We start from the raw sequence: 20,075 nt of genomic DNA, 5'->3' as shown, positions 1-20,075 counted from the left end.
ATAGAGCCTAACTTCTAGCCAAATAAAACCTCACACCAAAGGCATATTTATTTACCTCAGTATTTTTACTTAGTACATCATGTCCAGTGTTCAACAAAAAATTACAAGGTGTGTTAGAAGGCAAAAAACAGTCTGAAAAGACAAAGCAAGAAATAGGACCTGACTCAGAAATGGCAGAGATTTTGGAATATCAGACCAGGTATTTCAAGTAACTATGATTAAATATGTTGAGCACTCTAATGGAAAAAATGGACAACATGCAAGAACAGATGAGTAATATAAGCAGAGAGATAAAAATTCTAAGGAAGATCAAAAGGAAAGTATAGAAACCAAAACATTATAACAGAAATGAAGGGTGCCTTCATTGATGGGTTCATCAGTAGGCTGCACATGCTGTGTTGAGGAACAAATCAGTGAGCTTTAAGGTAGGTCATTAGAAACTGCCCAAACTAAAATGTGAAGAGAGACAAAAAAAAGAAAAAAAAAAAGAACAGAATACCCAAGAATTTGGGGACAATTTCAAAGGATGTAAGGAGAGGGGGGTGAACAACAACCTGAGAATTCTTTACCAAGGTGTGCTATAATTTGTAAAAGTCACAAAACAACATTTTTAGATATGATGCCCTTCTCAAACCCTATGGCAGTTCTAAATTCATCTCTATGACTAAACCAGGTATGAGCTGGGACCCTTAGATAGTTCCGACATTAAAATTACTTGATAAAATTAGTATATTTGAGGCCACTCATTTCAAGTAAGCTTATCACTGAAATTCTGGTCCAGACAAAATGCAAATATTACCAGTCTCCTGTCCCCATATTCTATTCCTGCTGTTTTCTTACCTTGGTTCCTCCCACTACTTATTCCTTCCCTCCCTTCTTTCCTCTGTGCTCTTTGAAACCATTCTGCTATTTAATAAACAACCTTTCTCAAATTTTTCAGAGAATACTCTCTAACTTTTTGCCCTAAAAAACACTTGATTTTCCTCTTAATAATATTATTGACTATGCAGCCCTCTCCCATATACCATGACTCTGAAAACAAGGAGAGATAGATAGAAGATAGCATTTAACTACCTCTCACAATGATTTCCTTACCATATTTTCTATGTTCTTCAAATAAACAAAAGACATACAAATAAAACCTCCTTTCTTGAGGTTTAGGCCACACATAGCTTCAATACCATCCTCCATCTATCATGTTCTTACAACTCCAGTTGCTTCCATTCACTTTCTGGAGACTTCAAGGTACAAAGGCTTCCCTAAGCCCCAAATCCCACAAAAAAATCAGAAAATATTTAAAAATAGTTAATCAATCCAAAAAGCTAGCTTCAAAATCTCAATTTACTTTATCCCAGTGATCTTTATTTAACTTCTACTATTCAACCACCGCAGGGCCAAGCAGTGGATCTTACCCCCTTCAAACTGATGCACATTTAAATGTACTAACTAACTCTGACCAAAATTACTCATTCTTCTAGCTCTCTCAATAACTCATACCTACCTCATGAATTCAACTTCATAAATAAACCTCTGTCCCTTCATTTTCTCCCAGACTAACAACTCTCCTGACTTCTTTTCTTTCTCTATGCAGGCTGAAACCAACAGCTAACCAACTCTTCTCTCACATATTCCGTTGCCCTGCTATCCTTCCACCACACCCAAATCCCTAAACTAAGAATCAATCCTGTAATTAATCTTCTCCATTACTGAGTTTTAGTAGAGAGAAATCAGAGAGGCAACACAGGCTGACAACATTATAAAATCATTTCTAACCTCACCTGACTTCTCAGAACTACCTGCCAATCCTTTTGCTTGTCCTTAGCTCCATCTCCTATTCACTTCAACATAAATTCTGAGCCTTCACCCAAGCCACTCTCCTCTTATCTCCTAAAACCCCCACCTGCCCCCATCTCCTACAGCAAATAGATAACCTTGCTTTCCGCCTCAAAACTGAGCTTTCAATTCCCTCTCTACAAGCTTATTTGTATCCACTCTTGTCCTCTTGAGCTCCATTAATTTTTTTCCTTCAAGTCACAGAAAGGAATATAGAAACAAACTGACTCTAACTAAGACTTGTCCACGAAATTCAGTTCTAAACACTGAAGAATGCAATTAAATCAAATGGTTCATCTAATGAGACCTGTGCATTTATAAATACACTTAATCCAAAGTCAACATGACTGCAGGAATTCAAATATAAAAAATTAGCCACAGCTAAATATTTTTAACAAGCTAGCCATACGGACATTTAATATCACCTTTTCTACATACCTGATAAATGTTTGAGAGCCTTTGGCACAATCTCAGGAGATACTCTCAACATTCTGAGATCTGAAGAGTGAAACTCCAACTCTCTGGTTGGCTCATGAGGAACAAATGGAGGTAATACAGACGAAAAAGACTGATTAGAATGACCTACCTATGAAAAGAGATACAAAAGAAAGAAAATAGGATTAATTTTTGACATCAACTGCTGAAATACAAACCTCACTTTTATGAAAATAAATACTAGGCAGTTATACCAGTTCTTTAAGATTATATTGTCAATCCTCCTGAATTCATATACAGGTCATTTCTTGTTTGGTCAATTCCAAGAAGGCTCTACAAATTATTCTGAGGGTCTGTAAGTCTGCCTGTATAGAATATTATAGATATGAGGCCTAGAACTATTATATTACTCAGTTTTCTCCTTATAATAGCATGATCACTGCAGAATTTGAACTATGGTACAAGGATTTTTTTAAGAGGAAGAAGTGTGTTGTGGACAGGAAAAAGGAGGGAAGAGAAAACAGGAAGATTTCCAAGAAATCCACAAATGTTTAGAATAATAAAAGCATCAAAAACCTGTATCTGTGATCAGTTACCAAAAAACAAAAGTCCTCAAAGTTCTTGAAACAAAAGTAGTGGGAAATAAAAACTGATAGTGAAGTAAAGGTTAAATGCTGAAACAGAAGTTCCTAAAGTTTTATCAGATTACAAAGTTATCACTTTCATACCCACTGTTATTAGACTGAAAATTAGAATTAAACAATGCCTACTTTAGAATAAAGAAAATAAAACTAGCCTAACAGTTCTCTATATTAAAATCCTTTCTAAATTCAACAAATTATAAATAAAAAGTACATCACAATATCTTTGTTCATTTCCTCTTATCAACTATCTGAACCTAAGGGTATAAATATGGTTGCAACTCAAACTAATAGTTTTCCAATAACTACAATCTTATATTTGGAAAAACAGTAAAAGGAAAGTAACATTAAGTATACCACATATATTATCTAAGTGAATCTAATGACTAGCAGGATATAAGAGTATATTATAAGGAAGTGGGACCCAGGTTAGAGTTGACAGTTTCAGACAAAAGAAGGTGGGCAATAGGACCAGAGGAAGATTAAAGCCAAGGAATCCAAAAATCCAGGAAAATAAGCCTTGTATAAAAGAAACATTGAAACAATTTTTATAACACCCCAAAGTTATAATTTTCTAGTACACACACACAATAATAATGATATAAATAGAGAAAAAGGGAATGTAATAATACATAAGCATGTTGCTCATGTGGGAAGGAGACAGGTAGTTTCCTTTGGAAACACTGACTAGTTTGGACATTAAGTACCTCAGTATCCTTCCTGGGGAAACACAGATTCTTATCATTTTCAAGATACCTCTAAAGTCAAATCTTTCAGGAGCATCTAAAAATAAATATTTGAGCACTGTCAGGTAGCACAGTTGGTTAGAGCATTATCCTGATATGCCAAGGTTGCGGGTTCAATCCCCCATCAGGGCACATACAAGAATCAACCAATGAATACATAAATAAGTGGAACAACAAATTGATCTCTCTCTCCCTCCCTTACTCTCTCTAAAATCATAAATTAATTTTTAAAAATTAAAAATAAATAAAAATACTTGAATATTTCCAGGGCCTATTCCAAGGCTTGTACATTGAAGACCAGAGAGAGAAAAAGCACAAATCAATGTCTCCATGAGTGAGTCCAGTCTTTTTAACACTGTCCCAAAGGTTCTTGCTAGCAAAACTTAGATGAATTAAGATGCCTAGGATGAAAGGCCTGGAAGCACCAAAGGATGGCTTTTTCCAAGACACCATAGAACTAAATCTTATGGTCTACAAAATACAAACATTTCTTTTAGGCCACTCGCTAACAAATTAATGATATTCCTGCGTATCAGATGAAGATCAGATTATAAGTCACAAGTTGGTATTAGAGGACATAAACAGGCACTTTTATCCCCATTTTTCAACTAAAATATTTCTTTCCCTGCCCCACAGGAAATGACAAATGGAAAAACTTACAGGCCTTTCCTTGGATGGTAGGTGAAAAGCAGACTGCCAGGGCAGAGAGAAGTCACAGATCTCTAGATCATCAAGCAAATTTTCTAAATCTGCTAGCTCAATGTACTCCCCAGTCAAGTTACCTTGGTCACATATCTAGGAAATAGTAAAAAGTAAAATAACAATGCCATTTCCTGAAACAATACTGGAAAAGACCATATTTTCCCCAACTATCATTTTATTATGTCTCACCTCTTGTAGTTCAGTAGTTCTTTTACTGCATACAATGGCATTTTCATCTAGGCTACAGCATTCAGTATCATCACCCAGACTATAGATGTCAGATTCCGCTGTCCCCTGCAGGCCCTCTACAAAATAGGAGTCATTTTGCATAATTGTATATATCATAAAACTGGACTTGGCTCTCTTAAGCCCCGGAATTTCACCTAGGCCTATATGAGCTTTCAGCAATGTCTCCTGGGCAACTGTAATTAATGATGCATCACTGATCATTGGTAAAGCACCTTGTGACTTTGCATCATAAGCCACCAAGTTTGCTGAAAAGCTGCTTCCTACAGCTGTGAATGGACCATCAATGACATGACCAGAATTTACATTCTTACCCAAAATATAGTTTGAGGAATCTGCAACTTCTTCAAAGGTTTGCTGCTTTAAATCTTGCAAAAACAAAGAATCTGAAGTTGATCCTTCCAGTGGGTAAATAACGCTTGAAGATCCTGCCTTTTCTGCAAGGTCAAGAGCAGAAACAGACTTTATCTTCACAATAGGAAGAAATGGTTCATTATCTACATCACACTGAAATAAAGCTTACTGTGTTTTGCAAAGACCAATAACCTGGCTGTGAGATTTTTCACTTAAAGAAGCAGATGATTTAAACTCTGGAATAAAAGAAAATGGCTTAAAGACTATTTCCTGAGAAGCACTGGGGAGTGATTTTACATTAGGAAGCCAGTACAGGGAGCTAACATCATCATCTTTTTTATGCAACAATCGTTTTGAAGCTGCTGGTTCAAATACCTCAGGAGTAGAGTGATAGCGTGGATGACTAAGTTCATCGAAGAAAGAATTTTCATCATTGTAATTTAATAAGATCTGAATTTCTTGGTTCACTTTCTTGGCTGTCATTTGTTACACATTTACAGATGTCAGTCTGGATTTCATTTACTGTACTCTCTTTCTTGGAAGGCTCAATAGAGGCAATAACTGCCTTAAAGGCTACATTTGCAGTAGCATCAACATTTTCCCTCCAGCCTGGCCGGGCGTGGCTCAGTGGTAAAAGCGTCAACCTAGGATCCAGGCGATCAGGGTTCGATTCCCAGTCAGGGCACATGCTCGGGTTGCGGGCTGCAGCCAATCAATGACTCTCTCATCATTGATGTTTCTATCTCTCTCTCTCCCTCTCCCTTCCTCTCTCTGAAATCAATAAAGATATATTTAAAGAAAAAAACAAAAAAACATTTTCCCTCCAAAAGCAGCACTTGCCTTTTGGTTTCTTTCCTCTTGAAAATAAAGTTGTTCTGATGTCTCATCCAAGCTGGATGAAATAGTCTGAAGACGACCACCAGAAGTCGCTACCTTAGAGATATCATGTCCCCTAGAGAGTATATGTGTTTCTGAAACTTTTACAGAATTATCAGGAACTATAACATTCTCAATATACTCTATTTCTGAAGATCTGGGACACATCTCTGAAAATACTAAAGTACTGCTATTCTCCTTTAGTTCAAAACATTGAGACAATTCTTTCCCCAAATCTTCTTCATTTCCTTCAGAACACTCCAAAGAAACTATGTTTTGTTTCACCTCATTCTCAGCTGGAGCCCTTAAATAAACACTCTCAAAATAATGACTATCAGACATCAAGGGAATCTTTTCCCTATCCTTTCCAACAAGCAACGCAAGAAAAAATATGACATTTTACTATTCAAATGAGGAGCAACTACTGATCAGACATGTTTCTGGATGGTGTGAAGCTCCGTTTGCTCCATGGCATAAATGAAAAAGGGGCACTGAAATTATCACTTCCCTCAGGAATTTTATTTTTATCAATGGTATCAGATGAATTTGAGCAAGAATCTTGGTCCTTACTGGTTAAATATTTTTTTGACTGTTGTAAAGCTTCCTGTTTCCAATACTGCACATATGAACAAGAAGCATCAAAACTGTCACTTTCTCATCTGTAATGTTTTAAACAATAATAAAATTTAAAAAACAAAAAAACAAAAAACTGTCACTTTTTTTAGGAGTTACATATTCATCACTTGTATCAGATGAAGTTGAAAAAGAAAATTGATTTTTATCAGCTAAATTGGTTTCTGGCTCCTGTGTAACTTCTTGTATCTTCCATGACATATATGAACAAAGAGCACCATAACTATCAGAGTCTTTGGGGGTTTTCAGTTCATCAACTGTATCAGATGAAACAATCTCTTCTTTGGTTCCTTGTTCAGGATGTAAAAAAGAGCCCTGAGACTTAACAGCTGTACTCCCTGTAAGTGTGTACTGAGATACACTAAAGCGACTATTAACTAAGTCTGAAGCTACTTCTGAGGATGCCTGGAACAAAGCTTCACTAACTTCCACCAGTCGAGAAAATCCTTCAGTGTCTTCGGACTTACCAGGAATCCCCCTGAAAATATACAGTTAAAAATAAAAAGGTTACACATTTAAAACATTTATTTTTTTAAATACCAACATAAAAAAATACAAAACTGATACGTCACTGATATCAAGGTTATTTGAAAAATGTGTTGAAAAGCAAAGTTCTAATTTCAAATTCTTTTAAGGTGGCTAATGACTGAACAAGGCAGATGTTTTATAAACAGAAAGTATACTACCATCCTGTGACCCTGATATTTTCTCAGGCTCCTCTAAAACAGCATTACCAAATATATGAGTAATTTCATATTGTCAAAAAAAAAAAAAAGATCCTTTAAATAAAAAATCAAACTTTACTATTTAAAATGTTTAACTTATTCCCACCTACCATAATTTAAAATTCACTTAACCTGCATTAGTTATTTTACTCGTCATTTATTATGCTTTTGAAAACCACTTAAGAAGTGATCTACTCCCCACACACACAAAATACAACAGTAATCTAATCACTGGTTGACTATTGTGTACAAAATACTTTTCATAAAAGTAATTTTAAAGTAATACACAGCAGAAGGGCAGAGGTTTCTACTCATTAAACATCTAGTTTTTAATTTGTCTTTTTTTTTTTTAAGTTCTACAAAAGAAAAACTTATATTCTTGGATAATTTCAAATGTTTTGGAGAATTACAGACTTGTCTTCCACTATGACCATTCTAAAGGGTATTAAATTTGGAACAATTGTTAATTTGGACATGTCTGTTAGAAAAATCTTGTTATTTCACATTCACACATATAACGTAAGGAAAGATAATGAGGCTCATTCAATATATCAGCTGACCAAAATGAGAGTGCCGAACAAGTTAGTGACCATGAAACAAATGCTTTTTACAAAATGAGGTTGGGTGATGGAAGCAAAAGGGGAGATTTATAAAATGAAAAATCGTGTGCCTTCTAAACTAAAATATGCCTGAAATGCTAGAACATATTAGAAATTATTTTTAAATACACTACAGTAACCTGGCTCATTTTTACACATACATATGTTACTATGTCAAACTGATATGCATCATGTCTTAACTTAGGGACTTGCCACCTTCAGAGTGTGAGCTGAAACTATCTAACCCCTACCCTAAAGTCTCAACTTGAGCTAACGTAATTAATATTAGTAACAACTAAGAACAAGAAGAGCAAGAGTAGAAAAGTTACATGAAAATAAAAAAATAAATCATCTTACCTTAGAGGTGTAAAATCTAGTTCACTTTGGTGAAATATAGAATCAGGCCCAAACTCTTGGTCTTGTGTCAAACATGTCAGCAAAGGCAAATCCGGAGAAGCAAAGTTGTCTTGTATGACTGCAAAGTTTCAAATATGAAAATGTTGAAAATACTAAAAATTAACTGTTTGGTTCACTCATATAATACTTTAAAGAACCTAAACATGCCGCCATCTGGAAGTTTCTATAAACTTTAGTATGATGATATAATAGCAGCAGCAACTACCTGAGAAGGTCGAGACACTACACATACAATATTTCACTTAATCCTCATGACAACCTTGAAGGATGGGTAGTATTATACCCATCTTACAGGTGAGGAAACATGATTACAAAACTTAAGAAATATTAAGTAATTTGTCCACAATCAAATAGCCTAAGTGCCAGAGTGAGATCTGAACCTAAACACTAACTTTTTAGCAAGTGCTCTTACTGTTATGAGTGTTTCTTTCCATCAAAGTGTTGTCCATGGGTTCCTGGGCATCCCTAAGATGTTCTCAGAAAGTGACTAGGGTCAAAATTATATTCAAAATAATATTAAGGCCCCAGTTGGTTGGAGCGTCGTTTCATGCACCAAAAGGTTGCGAGTTTGATTCCTGACCAGGGCACATACCTACGTTGCGGGTTTGATCCCTGGTGGGGTACATACAGGAGGCAATGATCGATGTTTCTCTCTTACATCAGTGTTTCTCCCTCTCCCTTCCTCTCTCTCACAAAAAATTAATAAATCAATCATATCCTCGGGAGAGGATTAAAAATAATAATAAAAATATTAAGATATCATTTGCCACCCTGGTCATTTTGGCTCAGTGGTTAGAGCGTTGGCCCACAGACTAGGGGTCCTGGGTTTGATTCCAGCCAGGGCACATACCTCGGTTGCATGCTCAATCCCCAGCCCTGGTCATTCCAACATCGATATTTCTCTCTCCCTCCCTCTCTCTCTCTCCACCCCCTTCCACTCTCTCTGAAAAGCAATAGAAAAAAATATCCTCAGGTAAGGATTAAAAAAAAAAAAAGATATCATTTGCCTTATTCACTCTCATTCTCTCAGAAGTGGAATTTTCCAGATGCAACATGTATGATGCTGAATGTAGAAGCAAATATCAGAAACTACCTGTTTTCTATTAAGTCAGCCATTACAGAGATTTTTTTTTTTTTTTAAAGTAAAACAATGATACTCTTCTAAATAATTTTGTTTTGGAATATAGCTATTTTTCTTAAAAAACTTTGTAATTTATGTTAAATGCAATCAAGTTATTTTTAATGAGTTAATCGTTTTAAATTGGTGAGTTTTAATTTTTAATATGGGAAAAATACCAATAACCCACATTAAACAAAAGGTCTTTAGAGTCCTTAGTAACTTTAAAGTGTGTAAAGTAGTCCTGTGACCAAAAAGTTTGAGAACTACTGATTTAAAAGGAAAAAATTATTGTGAATTCCTAAATGCAAACCTAAATAATTCTTATTAGAATGCCCTTGATTATATACAAAGTATAAAGTCCTTATTCCTTATAATATTTATAGTACAAAACAAAAAAGTAAAGATTAACTGAAACAAATCTATACAACTAACAGCATCCTATTTAACATTAATTCGACTGGATGGGTGATATTTTGCTAAAACTAAATGGTTCTTCCAATATGCATAACTCTTGCTACAGTTTACTTTCTTGATTTCAGAATGCCTGTAATGCTGCACACCTTCCCTATCATAACCATCACACTCTTGTTTTAATCTTTGGTCTGCTTCCCACCTAGATTGAAAACTCCATGTTTGCTTTATTCATAGCTGGATCTTCAATGCCTAGCAAAATACCTGCTACGCTTAGCAGGCATTCAAAATAGAATTACTTATTATTTACTTACTGAATTAATTAATTAAAAATGAGAAGTCTTTACCACTGAGGACTAACTAGTATGATTCCTCTTTGGCCTTTGCTTAGAGACTCAGTCTTAAACCTTCATAACCTTAATTTTATAAGTTTCATAAGTCCGAGACACCTCTAAGAATCCTAAGGTTTTTTAACGAAGACTCCACATTTCCTTACATTTGGACAGTTGATAGCTTGGATCACTCTTTTTTGACATATCTAACTGTTACAGCACCGGTTTTCATTATGACATTTGCCATTAGCGAGACTAACATACCCCACAATGACTATAGTATTCATGCATAACAAAATAGCAACGATAAAATTTCCTCTGCCATCAGATCCAGGGATCTGCTCTAATAATTAAATATGTTCTACTTTTTCTATAGTAAATGAGAAGCTAGAGTTATAAAACTTTATGTTAGCAAAAATTTTAGAAGCCAGACACACAGTTTCCTACCAAAAGCTGAAATTATTTCATTAGAGAATTTTGCTTGACATTTTGCTGTGACATAAGCTCATTTAAAAAAAAAAAAAAATTTATTAATCTTTTCTTAGAGAGGAAAAGAGAGAGAGGGAGGGAGAAGGAGAGGGGGACAGAGAGAAACATCCAAGTGAGAGCGAAACATTAATCAGTTACCTCCTGAACCCCCCTTACTGAACACCCCTTACTGAAGACTGAGACCACACCTGGGCATCGAGCCAGAAACCCAGGCATGTGCTCTGACCAGAAATTGAACCAGCAACCTTTCAGTGCAGGGGACAACGTCCAACCAACTGAGCCACACAGGCCAGGGCTAAGCTCCTTTTTTTCGTTGTTATATAGCCTTTCCATTATTGAATGGCTCTAGTAGAAAGTTCTTTCTTATATCAAGTTTACAACAGCCTTATGTATCTCATTTTAACCTCTAGACTAGGAATTAGCAAATACTTTTATAAAAGGCCAGGAAGTAAATATTTTAGGCTTTGTTGCTCATATATAGTTTCTGTTGCATATACTTTTGTTGTTGTTTTTACAATCATTTTGAAAATGCAAAAACCACTTAGCTCGTAAAAAATCAGGCCTTGGCCTGTGGCCTGTAGTTTGCACACTCTTGCTGTAGACCATTAAAGTACTCATCATACACGATACTGTTATTTTCTGTTTACTGGATTGTCTTCCCAAAGAGATAGCTTTTATCTATATATTCCTAGCATCAAACACACAATAGACACTTAGCTATTTGTTAAATAAATGAATGAAAATGTTGCTTCCACTTTAGCATGACAGCCCTTCAAATACCTGATCATAGCAAAGCCTTCTCTTTCATCCACTATCATAGTCATCTCCTCCCATAAAGGAGCACTTATGTTGTCAACATCTTTCTTAAAATTAATAAATTTTAAATAAATTTAAAAATTAATAAAACCAAAATTGAAGTTGACTTTGACGATCCACATTACAGAATTCATTGGCACTAGTATTTTTATTTGGATAGCATTAGTTTATGCTTAAAAAGAACTTAAACTAACTCCTATTCAAGCTCCTCTAAAAAACTCTGACAACTTCCTGGTTGAACCCATTTCTCTGACAAAAGCTAATTCTAAAATGTGGTGGTTGTATTTTTTTTCAATTTCTGAAAACAAAATCTGAAGAAAGGAAGAATGAAGTAATATTTGTCTGAATTATGATTTAGGCATGGAAAAATTTAAATTACCATATTTGTTTAGCATTCTTATATATCTGCAATGATCCAAAGTAGTAACAGTACAATTTATTCTACCTCCTACTTTGATGATTTGAGAGGTACTTAAAGCATACCTTTTGTAAAGAGCTAATAAATCAGTTCCATATGCAGCAAAGCAGTAAGAGCTACCTTAAACAAATCATTTAACTTCTTTATCTAAATTTTTGTTTCTGAAAACTGAGAATAACAACATATGTGGTAACCAATTTTAAGAATCTAATGAGGTAAGCATGAACATTTGTTTTTTGTTTCTATTTTAAGGATTATGGAGTCAACATTGTCGAGTAGTCAAAGGATAATATATGGCTTACCCCAAGAAAAACTATCACAAATTCAGGACTGAGGAGGTGCACCTAGTAGAGAGGAAGTTACCAACTTTCTGCCTTCCGTGAGCAAAGAGTATGATAAAATGAGGAGCAACTCACATTAGCATAACTACACAAGCTAGTCTGTGCAGAAAACCAGGAATAAACTAATGTCTTTGAGTACATCTTTACAGAGCTCCTCAACTCAAGAAAGGATTTAAATGCAGGACTTGCACTCCCCCAAAAGTATTTTAAAAATGTTAGGTATTAATACTAGTTTAAAGGGGGTAAAAAAAGAGGTATTACCTATCAATGGAGAACAAAAGAGATCTCTGTTGTGTTCCTTTACTTGATTTTCTGATTGGGTCAATATACCTTCCTCCACAGAGGGGAAGTCTGTAACTTCTGTCCCTTCCTCTCTCACATTAAACCTGGTCTGGGTTGTATCCGAGGTGTGGGAAGAGTCGATTTCTTGAGGAAGAAAATGCCAAGATTCTGTTCTCTAAAATAATAATTTTGAAGGAAAACATACTAAGTTATTAACTGAATTAACATACATATTAACATTCAGATTAAAATATCCACTTCCTATTTGATAAAATCTCATCAAAGTTTATAAAAAGTAAAGCTTTCTGTTTTTTCCAATATCAACTATATTTTAGACCTTCTTCCCCTTATATCCATCTCTTAACAATTTGAATCTGCCAGTGATTCTTGAACAGTTAGTTCTCATCATTAAAACAATAAATCTGGGCCCAGCTGGCATGGCTCAGTGGTTGATCACTGACCTATGATCCATGAGATCACCGTTCAATTCCTGGTCAGGGCACATGCCCGGGTTCCAGGCTTAATTCCCAGTCAGGGGACATATAGGAGGCAGCCAATCAATGACTCTCTCTCATCAATGATGTTTCTATCTCTCTCTCCCTCTCCCTTCCTCTCTCTAAAATCAATAAAAAAACATACTTTAAAAACCAACAAGTTTGGTTCTACATGATGAAATCTTACAATTTAATTATAATAAAACTGAAAAAAGAATTCCAAACCTAAAACTTCAATGTTCTCTACATGTGACCACTTTACTGAATTCTTATTAACTATACCAGTATCTAGTGGACTCTTTGCTCCTGTCGATAACTTTATCATATCATCCATGAATAATGATACATTTGTCTCTTTCAAATCATGATTCAGCAATGCTTCTAAAAATATCTACGGGAAAGATCAGTTTTTCCTATTCCTAATTCATCATAGCAAGATATCTTATTAAAATACTAATAAAAATTAATAAGTACTAAGTAAATAAAAATAATACATAAACTAATAAAAACGAATAAAAATAACTAGAAAAATGAAACTTAAATGATATATAAGCCCAAAATACAAAATTTCTAGTTCTAAAAAACATAAAATCACTCTGTCGAAATGCTATAAAAGTTTCTAAACACTTCATCTCAATTCTTATACTAATCTCTGGAGAAACCAATAATAAGAAATTCATGGACTGGCACCAATCCACAGACCACATACTAAATAGTAATGTTGAATTAAAGGTGAATTAAATACTAATGATAACCAGTTTTACAAGGCATTTTTCTTCTAAATTTGGTATTGGTTAATAAGAATATTCTATCATACTATGAAAGTATTCTTTTATTTCATATTGTAATTTGATTAGGAATGAGCACTGAATCTGATCAAACTACATTATAGCATCTTTTCCCCCCAATTAAATCTGATAAAGAATAGCAATACATTTCTTCTTTTTAAATTTTTAATCTAGGTATTTATTTTATTAATTGTTGACACTATTACAATAAATTAATTTATACTGCAACATCACATTTCTTATTTGGTAGTGGTAGATCAAACTTTTAACCCTATTCACTAGCAGTCTTTAACATATATATATATATGTATATATATGTGTGTGTGTGTGTATATATATATATATATATATATATAGTTATACTAACATTAATCTGCATTTATGCCCTGGCTGGAGTGGCCCAGTGGTTAGAGCGCTAGCCCATGCACCGAAGGGTCTCACGTTGGATTCCCAGTCAAGGGCAGGTTGCAGATTTGATCCCCAGCCCGGGCTGGGAGTGTGTGGGAGGCAACCAATCGATGTTTCTCTCTCCTCCTCCTCCTCCTCCTCCTCCTCCCCCCCTCCGTCCCACCCTTCCACTCTCTCTAAAAAAAGAAATCAATGGAAAAAATATCCTCAGGTGAGGATTAACCAAAAAAAGGACCAAAAAAAAGATTAATCAGTATTTAATTTTTTTTTAATGTAACTTATTTAAACTGGAAAAAAAAAAAAGTTCACCCATTTCTCCCACCCCCAACCCCACCCACCCTGGAATCACCAACCTGTTCTCTGTATCTAAGGCTTAGTTGTTTGTTGTTGTAGATTCCACATATAAGAGATCATAAAGTATTTGTCTTTCCCCGTCCCATTTATTTCACTTAGCATAATGCCCTCAAATCCATCCATGTTGCCTCTAATGGCAAGATTTCATTCTTTTTACAGCTAAATAACATTCCATTGTATGTATATACCACATTTTCCTTACCTACTCATCCATCCATAGACACTTAGGATATTTCCATACCTTGACTATTGGAAATAATAACTGAAGTGAACAAGGGGTGCATATATTTTTTTGAGTTAGTGTTTTTACTTTCTATGGATAAATACCCAGAAGAGGAGTTGATAGACTATATGGTAGTGCTACTTTAATTTTTTTTTAAGTACCTCCACACTGTTGCGCATAGTAACCGTACAGATTTACACTCCCACCAACAGTGCACAAGGGTTTCCTTTTCTCCACATCCTTACCAACACTTCTTTTTGATAACAGCATTCTAACAGCTGTGAGATTCTATCTCATGGTTTTAATTTGTACTTCCCTGATAATTAATGATGTTGAGTACCTTTTCATGTACCTGTTGGCCACTTGCATGTCTTCTTTGGAAAAATGTCTATTCAGATCTTCTGCCCATTTTTTAATTGTTTGGATTTTGCTATTGAGTTGTATAAGTTACTTATATTTTGGATATTAACCCATTTTCGAATATATGATTTGCAAATATTTTCTCCAAGTCAGTGGGTTGCCTTTTCATTTTGTTGATGGTTTTCACTGCTATACAGAAGCTTTTAGATTCATGTAGTTCCACTTGTTTATCTTTGCTTTTGTTGCTCTTGCTTTTGGCATCAGACTAAAAAATTCATAGCCAAGGCCTATGTTGAAGAGCTTACTGCCTATGTTTTCTTCTAGGAGTTGTGGTTTCAGATACTACATTCAAGTCCTTAACCCTTTTTGAGTTAATTTTTGTGTAGGGTGTAAGATAGGGGTCCAATTTTCCCAACACTGTTTATTAAAGAGATTGTCCTTTCCCCATTACATAGTCTTAGTTCCTTTGTTGAAATCAACTGACCATATATATGCATGGGTTTATTTCTGGGATCTCTATTCTGTTGCATTAACCTAGGGGTCTGTTTTTATGCCAATACCATACTGGCATAGGCTTGTAATAGTTTGAAATTAGGGAGTGTGATGCCTCCAGCTTTGTTCTTTCTCAAGCTTGCTTTTGCGATATGGGGTCTTTTGTGGTTCCACACAAATCTGGGGATTTTTTTTGTTCATTTCTATGAAAAACATGCCATTGGAAATTTTGATAGGGATTACAGTCAATCTGTAGATTACTTTTGGTAGTATGAACATTTTAACAATATTAAGTCTTCCAATCCATGAACACAGAATATTTTTCCGTTTCTTTGTGTCTTCAACTTTTTTCAGTAATGTCTTAAGAGTTTTCAGTGTACAGAGCTTTCACCTCCTTGATTAAATTTATTCCTAGGTGTTTTATTCTTTTTTATAAAATTGTAAATGGGATTCTATTCTTAATTCTTTTTCTGATAGTACATTATTAGTATAGAGAAATGCAACTGATTTTCCTGGCTAGGATTTCCAACTATGTTGAAAAAAGTGGCCAGAGTGGGCACCTTGTCAGCTGGCACCCCTGATCTTGGAGGAAAAGCTTTCAACTTTTCACCATTGAGTATGATGTTAGCTGTGGACTTGTCATATATTTCAGATATATGATTTGGTGCTTTATTCCACTGAGGTACATTCCCTCTATACCCACTTTGTTCTGAGTTTTTATCATAAATGGATGCTGAATATTGTCAAACGCTTTTTCTGCATTTACTGAAGTGATCACATAATTTTTATCCTTCATTTTGTTAATGTGATATATCACACTGACTGACCTGTGAATGCTGAAACATCCTTTCATTCCTGGAATACATCCCACTTGATCATGGTGTATGATCCTTTTGATGTATTGTTTAATTCGTTTTGCCAATATTTTGTTGAGAATTTTTGCATCTCTTTTTATCAGGGATATTGCCTATAATTTTCTCTTCTTGTGGCATCCTTGTCTGGTTTTGGTATCAAGGTACTGCTGGCCTCGTAAAATTAGTTTGGAAGAGTTCCCTCCTCTTCTATTTTTTGTAAGAGTTTGAGAATTGGCATTGAGAAGGTTTGGTAGAATTCACCAGTGAAGCCATCTGGTTGTGGACTTCTGTTTGTTAGAAGGTTTTGATTACTGACTCACTCTCTTAACTAGTAATTGATCTGTGCAGGTTTTCTATTTCATCTTCATTCAATCTTGGTAGGTTTTATGTTTCTAGAAAAATATCTAGGTTATCCAATCTGTTAGCATATAATTGTTTATAGCAGATTCTTATAATCCTTTGTATTTCTGTGGTATCAGTTGTAACATCTTTCATTTCTTTTTTTCAATTAAATCTGGTAAAGTACAGCAGTAAGCTTTTTTATATTGCAACATCTCCACAGTTGTTACTTGGTAGTAGTGGAACAGAATCTTAATCATATTTGCTAGCACAGACTTTAACATTTTTACCCATACATAGAGTGTTATAACAAGACTATAATTAATCAATCAGTATTTTAGAATGTTTTGATTTGTTTTCTAACCTTGTTCCATAACTTTGTTCCATTTATATTATACAAGGAAACTGAATTTTCCTTAAAAATATAAAGGATTTCATCAGTGAATCCATTTGGTCCAGAAACCTTTCTGATGGCTAGTACTAATACTACTTTCCCCATTTCTCCCCCAGCAGTACTAGTCTACCTCTATAAACTTTAATAGATTTGTATGAAGTCTATCTCATTAAGTGTTTTTGTCCTGACTGGATTTACTAGAAATATATCCTTTTTTTTCTATCTTGAATTTAACAATTTTATTATATTTTCTTAGTTATTTGTTCTTCTCTTTACCATTCTTCCTCTACTTGTAGTTTTTCTTTATCTAAAAATTTTGGTTAAATAATGAACTCATTTGATTTTACATTATTTATTTAAATAAAAAGATGGGAAGGTGACATTACATTGGTATAACCTACATACTTAGATATATAATGTACTGATTCTCATTATTTTATAGTCTATTACTGGAGTCTTCTTCCTTGACCAACACAAATGTTTTTAAAGAGAACATAGCCCTGGCTGGTGTGGCTCAGTTGGTTGGAGTGTCGTCCCATACACCAAAGGGTTGCGGATTCAATTCCCAGTCAAGGCACATACCAAGGTTGCAGGTTTGATCCCCAGTTGGGCACGTGCAGAAGGCAACCAATCTCTCCCCTCCCCCCAAAATCAGTATAAAAACCAAAAGCATACCCTCCAGTAAGGATTAAAAAAAAAGAGAGAATATAGATTTTATTTTTCATTCCCAAATGACTTAGAATCCATAAAAATAAGATGTATTACAATTAGAAAAATTTTCACAAACATTTTCACAAGACTTGTCATTGAAGAGCTATTTTCAGTACTTAAAATACACTAACCAAATGCTCTTTCAGTAAGTTTTTAAAAAAAGATAAACAACTATCCACTACCTAATATCAGTTATACCGAGAAAAGACTGGAGAGAAATATTCTAAAATATTAACATTACTCATCTATGGTGGGATTATGGAACAATAAACTTTTGACATTCCAAAATATCTCAGTCCCTTCTATGCTGGATAAGCTAGTCAAATCTATAACATCAACTTGCTATTAGAAACATGTTTTTACATTTTTAATACTTGAAAATAAAAGAAATCTGAGCATGATTATTTTAATTTTTTTTCATTTGAAAGCACTCCATTCTAAAGGGATTTCAAGCAGGGGAGTTCCAGTCATATTGTGACTCTCACTACAACAACATCTCTACCATGGTTTGAGCCTGGTCCCAGTTTATTACTCACTACTGATAAGAAAGGTATCTATTTGTTCTCCTGTTCATCCTGTGTCCTCCACAGATCACTTACTCTACTCTAGATCCTCAACTGCAATAATTCTTTAACCTCACGAAGACAACTACCCTACATTTACACTTTTTATAATTCCTTTCTTACTTGTATTTCCCTCTTTACCACTCTGAGAGATCACAGTCATCCTTATAATTACTATTTTGCAAACATTTTTAACTTTCTTGCCCTTTTCTCCAACTATTTGTCTGGCAAAAGCTCAGTTCTAGTTGAATCTTCTCCTCATCTGAATCCAAGCAGGCAGCGCACTGATGAAGAAAGCATAGGTTTAAAGGGGAAGACAAAGCAGCAAAGAAAACTGAAAGAGAATAAATAGCCAGAGGAGCAGAAAGAAAAGCAGAAGCCAAGAAATTATTTTTAAGAATTTATGCAATGGTTAACAGCATCAAATGCTATTTATTGCATGCACCTAAGATAAAGACAGAATATTGTTCACTCTATTCAGCTACATAAACGTTGTTGGTAACAGTTGCTCTCACAGACTTGACATCAGAACACAAAGTAGAGCCCTAGCGGTTTGGCTCAATGGTTAGAGCGTGGGTCCTCGGACTGAAGGGTTCAATTCCGGTCTAGGGCATGTACCTTGGTTGCAGGCTCGATCCCCAACCCCAGTCAGGGCGAGTGCAAGAGGCAACCAATTGATGTCTGTCTGTCTGTCTCTCTCTCCCCTCCTTCCACTCTCTCTGAAAAGCAATGGAAAAAATATCCTCGAGTGAAGATTTAAAACAGACAAACCACAAAGTAGATCAAGTAGAAGAACAACTAGATCCTAGCCAGTGATACAGGGCATATACAGTAGACCCTTGAACAACATCTGGGGATTAGGAGCACCAACCCCCCTGTGCAGTTGGAAATCTGCCATGGCTCCCGCAAAACTTAACTAACCTCAGTACCCACAGAGGACTGGCTCATGGATCCCCGTAGATACCAAAGTCCACAGATGGTCAAATCCCTAAGTAAAATGGCATAGACCAATGCATACAGTTAGCCCTCCGCACCCACGAAGTCCCAAACATGGATCAAAAATGGTACAGGTATTTATGAAAAAATTCCATGTATAAGTGAACCAACACAGTTCAAACCCGTTTTTCAACAGCAATCTGTATATTAAAAGGGAAAAAATACAGGTGATATGATTGTCTACAAAGAAAGTCCTAAAGAATCTACAAAAAAAGTTACTACTAGAACTAGTAAATGAGATTACCACGGTCACAGGATACAAGGTCAACATAAAGTCAATTATATTTGTATATGCTTGTGATGAACACGAGGAAATTGAAATTTTTTAAAATTCTCACTCAATTTTTATTGACTTTTGGAGAGAGAGGAAGGGAAAGAGAAAGAGAGAAACATCAATAGTTGCTTCCCACAGGTGCCCCAACTGGAGATTGAACTCTCAACCTAGGTATAGGCCATGACCAGGAATCAAACCTGCAACCTTTTGGTGTACAGAACGACGTTTAAACCAACTGAGCCACCCAGCCAGAGCAAAAAATTGAAATTTTAAAAAATACCGGTAAATCTAACAAAATGTGTATTAAGTTTGGTACACTAAAGACAACAAAACACTCATGAAGAAATTAAAGATCTAGCCCTGCTCATGTGGCTCAGTTGGTTGGGTATTGTCCCATGCATCGAAAGGT

At 35.1% G+C, this 20,075-nt stretch overlaps 1 protein-coding gene across 2 annotated transcripts in view; it reads right to left on the bottom strand.

Annotated features, from left to right (window-relative positions):
* Window positions 1-20,075, bottom strand: part of ALMS1 (ALMS1 centrosome and basal body associated protein) — a 113,165-nt gene that overhangs the window by 82,073 nt on the left and 11,017 nt on the right. For both annotated transcript variants that reach the window (XM_016202583.2, XM_016202584.2), the window contains exons 3-9: window positions 12,396-12,591; window positions 8,148-8,265; window positions 6,934-6,944; window positions 4,918-5,040; window positions 4,547-4,662; window positions 4,316-4,450; window positions 2,272-2,419 (exon numbers count right to left, since the gene is read on the bottom strand). In XM_016202583.2, the coding sequence (XP_016058069.2) occupies window positions 2,272-2,419; window positions 4,316-4,450; window positions 4,547-4,662; window positions 4,918-5,040; window positions 6,934-6,944; window positions 8,148-8,265; window positions 12,396-12,591 (847 nt within the window). The remainder of the gene's footprint in view (window positions 1-2,271; window positions 2,420-4,315; window positions 4,451-4,546; window positions 4,663-4,917; window positions 5,041-6,933; window positions 6,945-8,147; window positions 8,266-12,395; window positions 12,592-20,075) is intronic.

Source organism: Miniopterus natalensis, chromosome 13, assembly GCF_054644295.1.
Source record: "Miniopterus natalensis isolate mMinNat1 chromosome 13, mMinNat1.hap1, whole genome shotgun sequence".
NCBI lineage: Eukaryota > Metazoa > Chordata > Mammalia > Chiroptera > Miniopteridae > Miniopterus > Miniopterus natalensis.
Note: the sequence above shows the minus strand (reverse complement) of the source record. Positions and strands in the feature narration are given on the sequence as shown.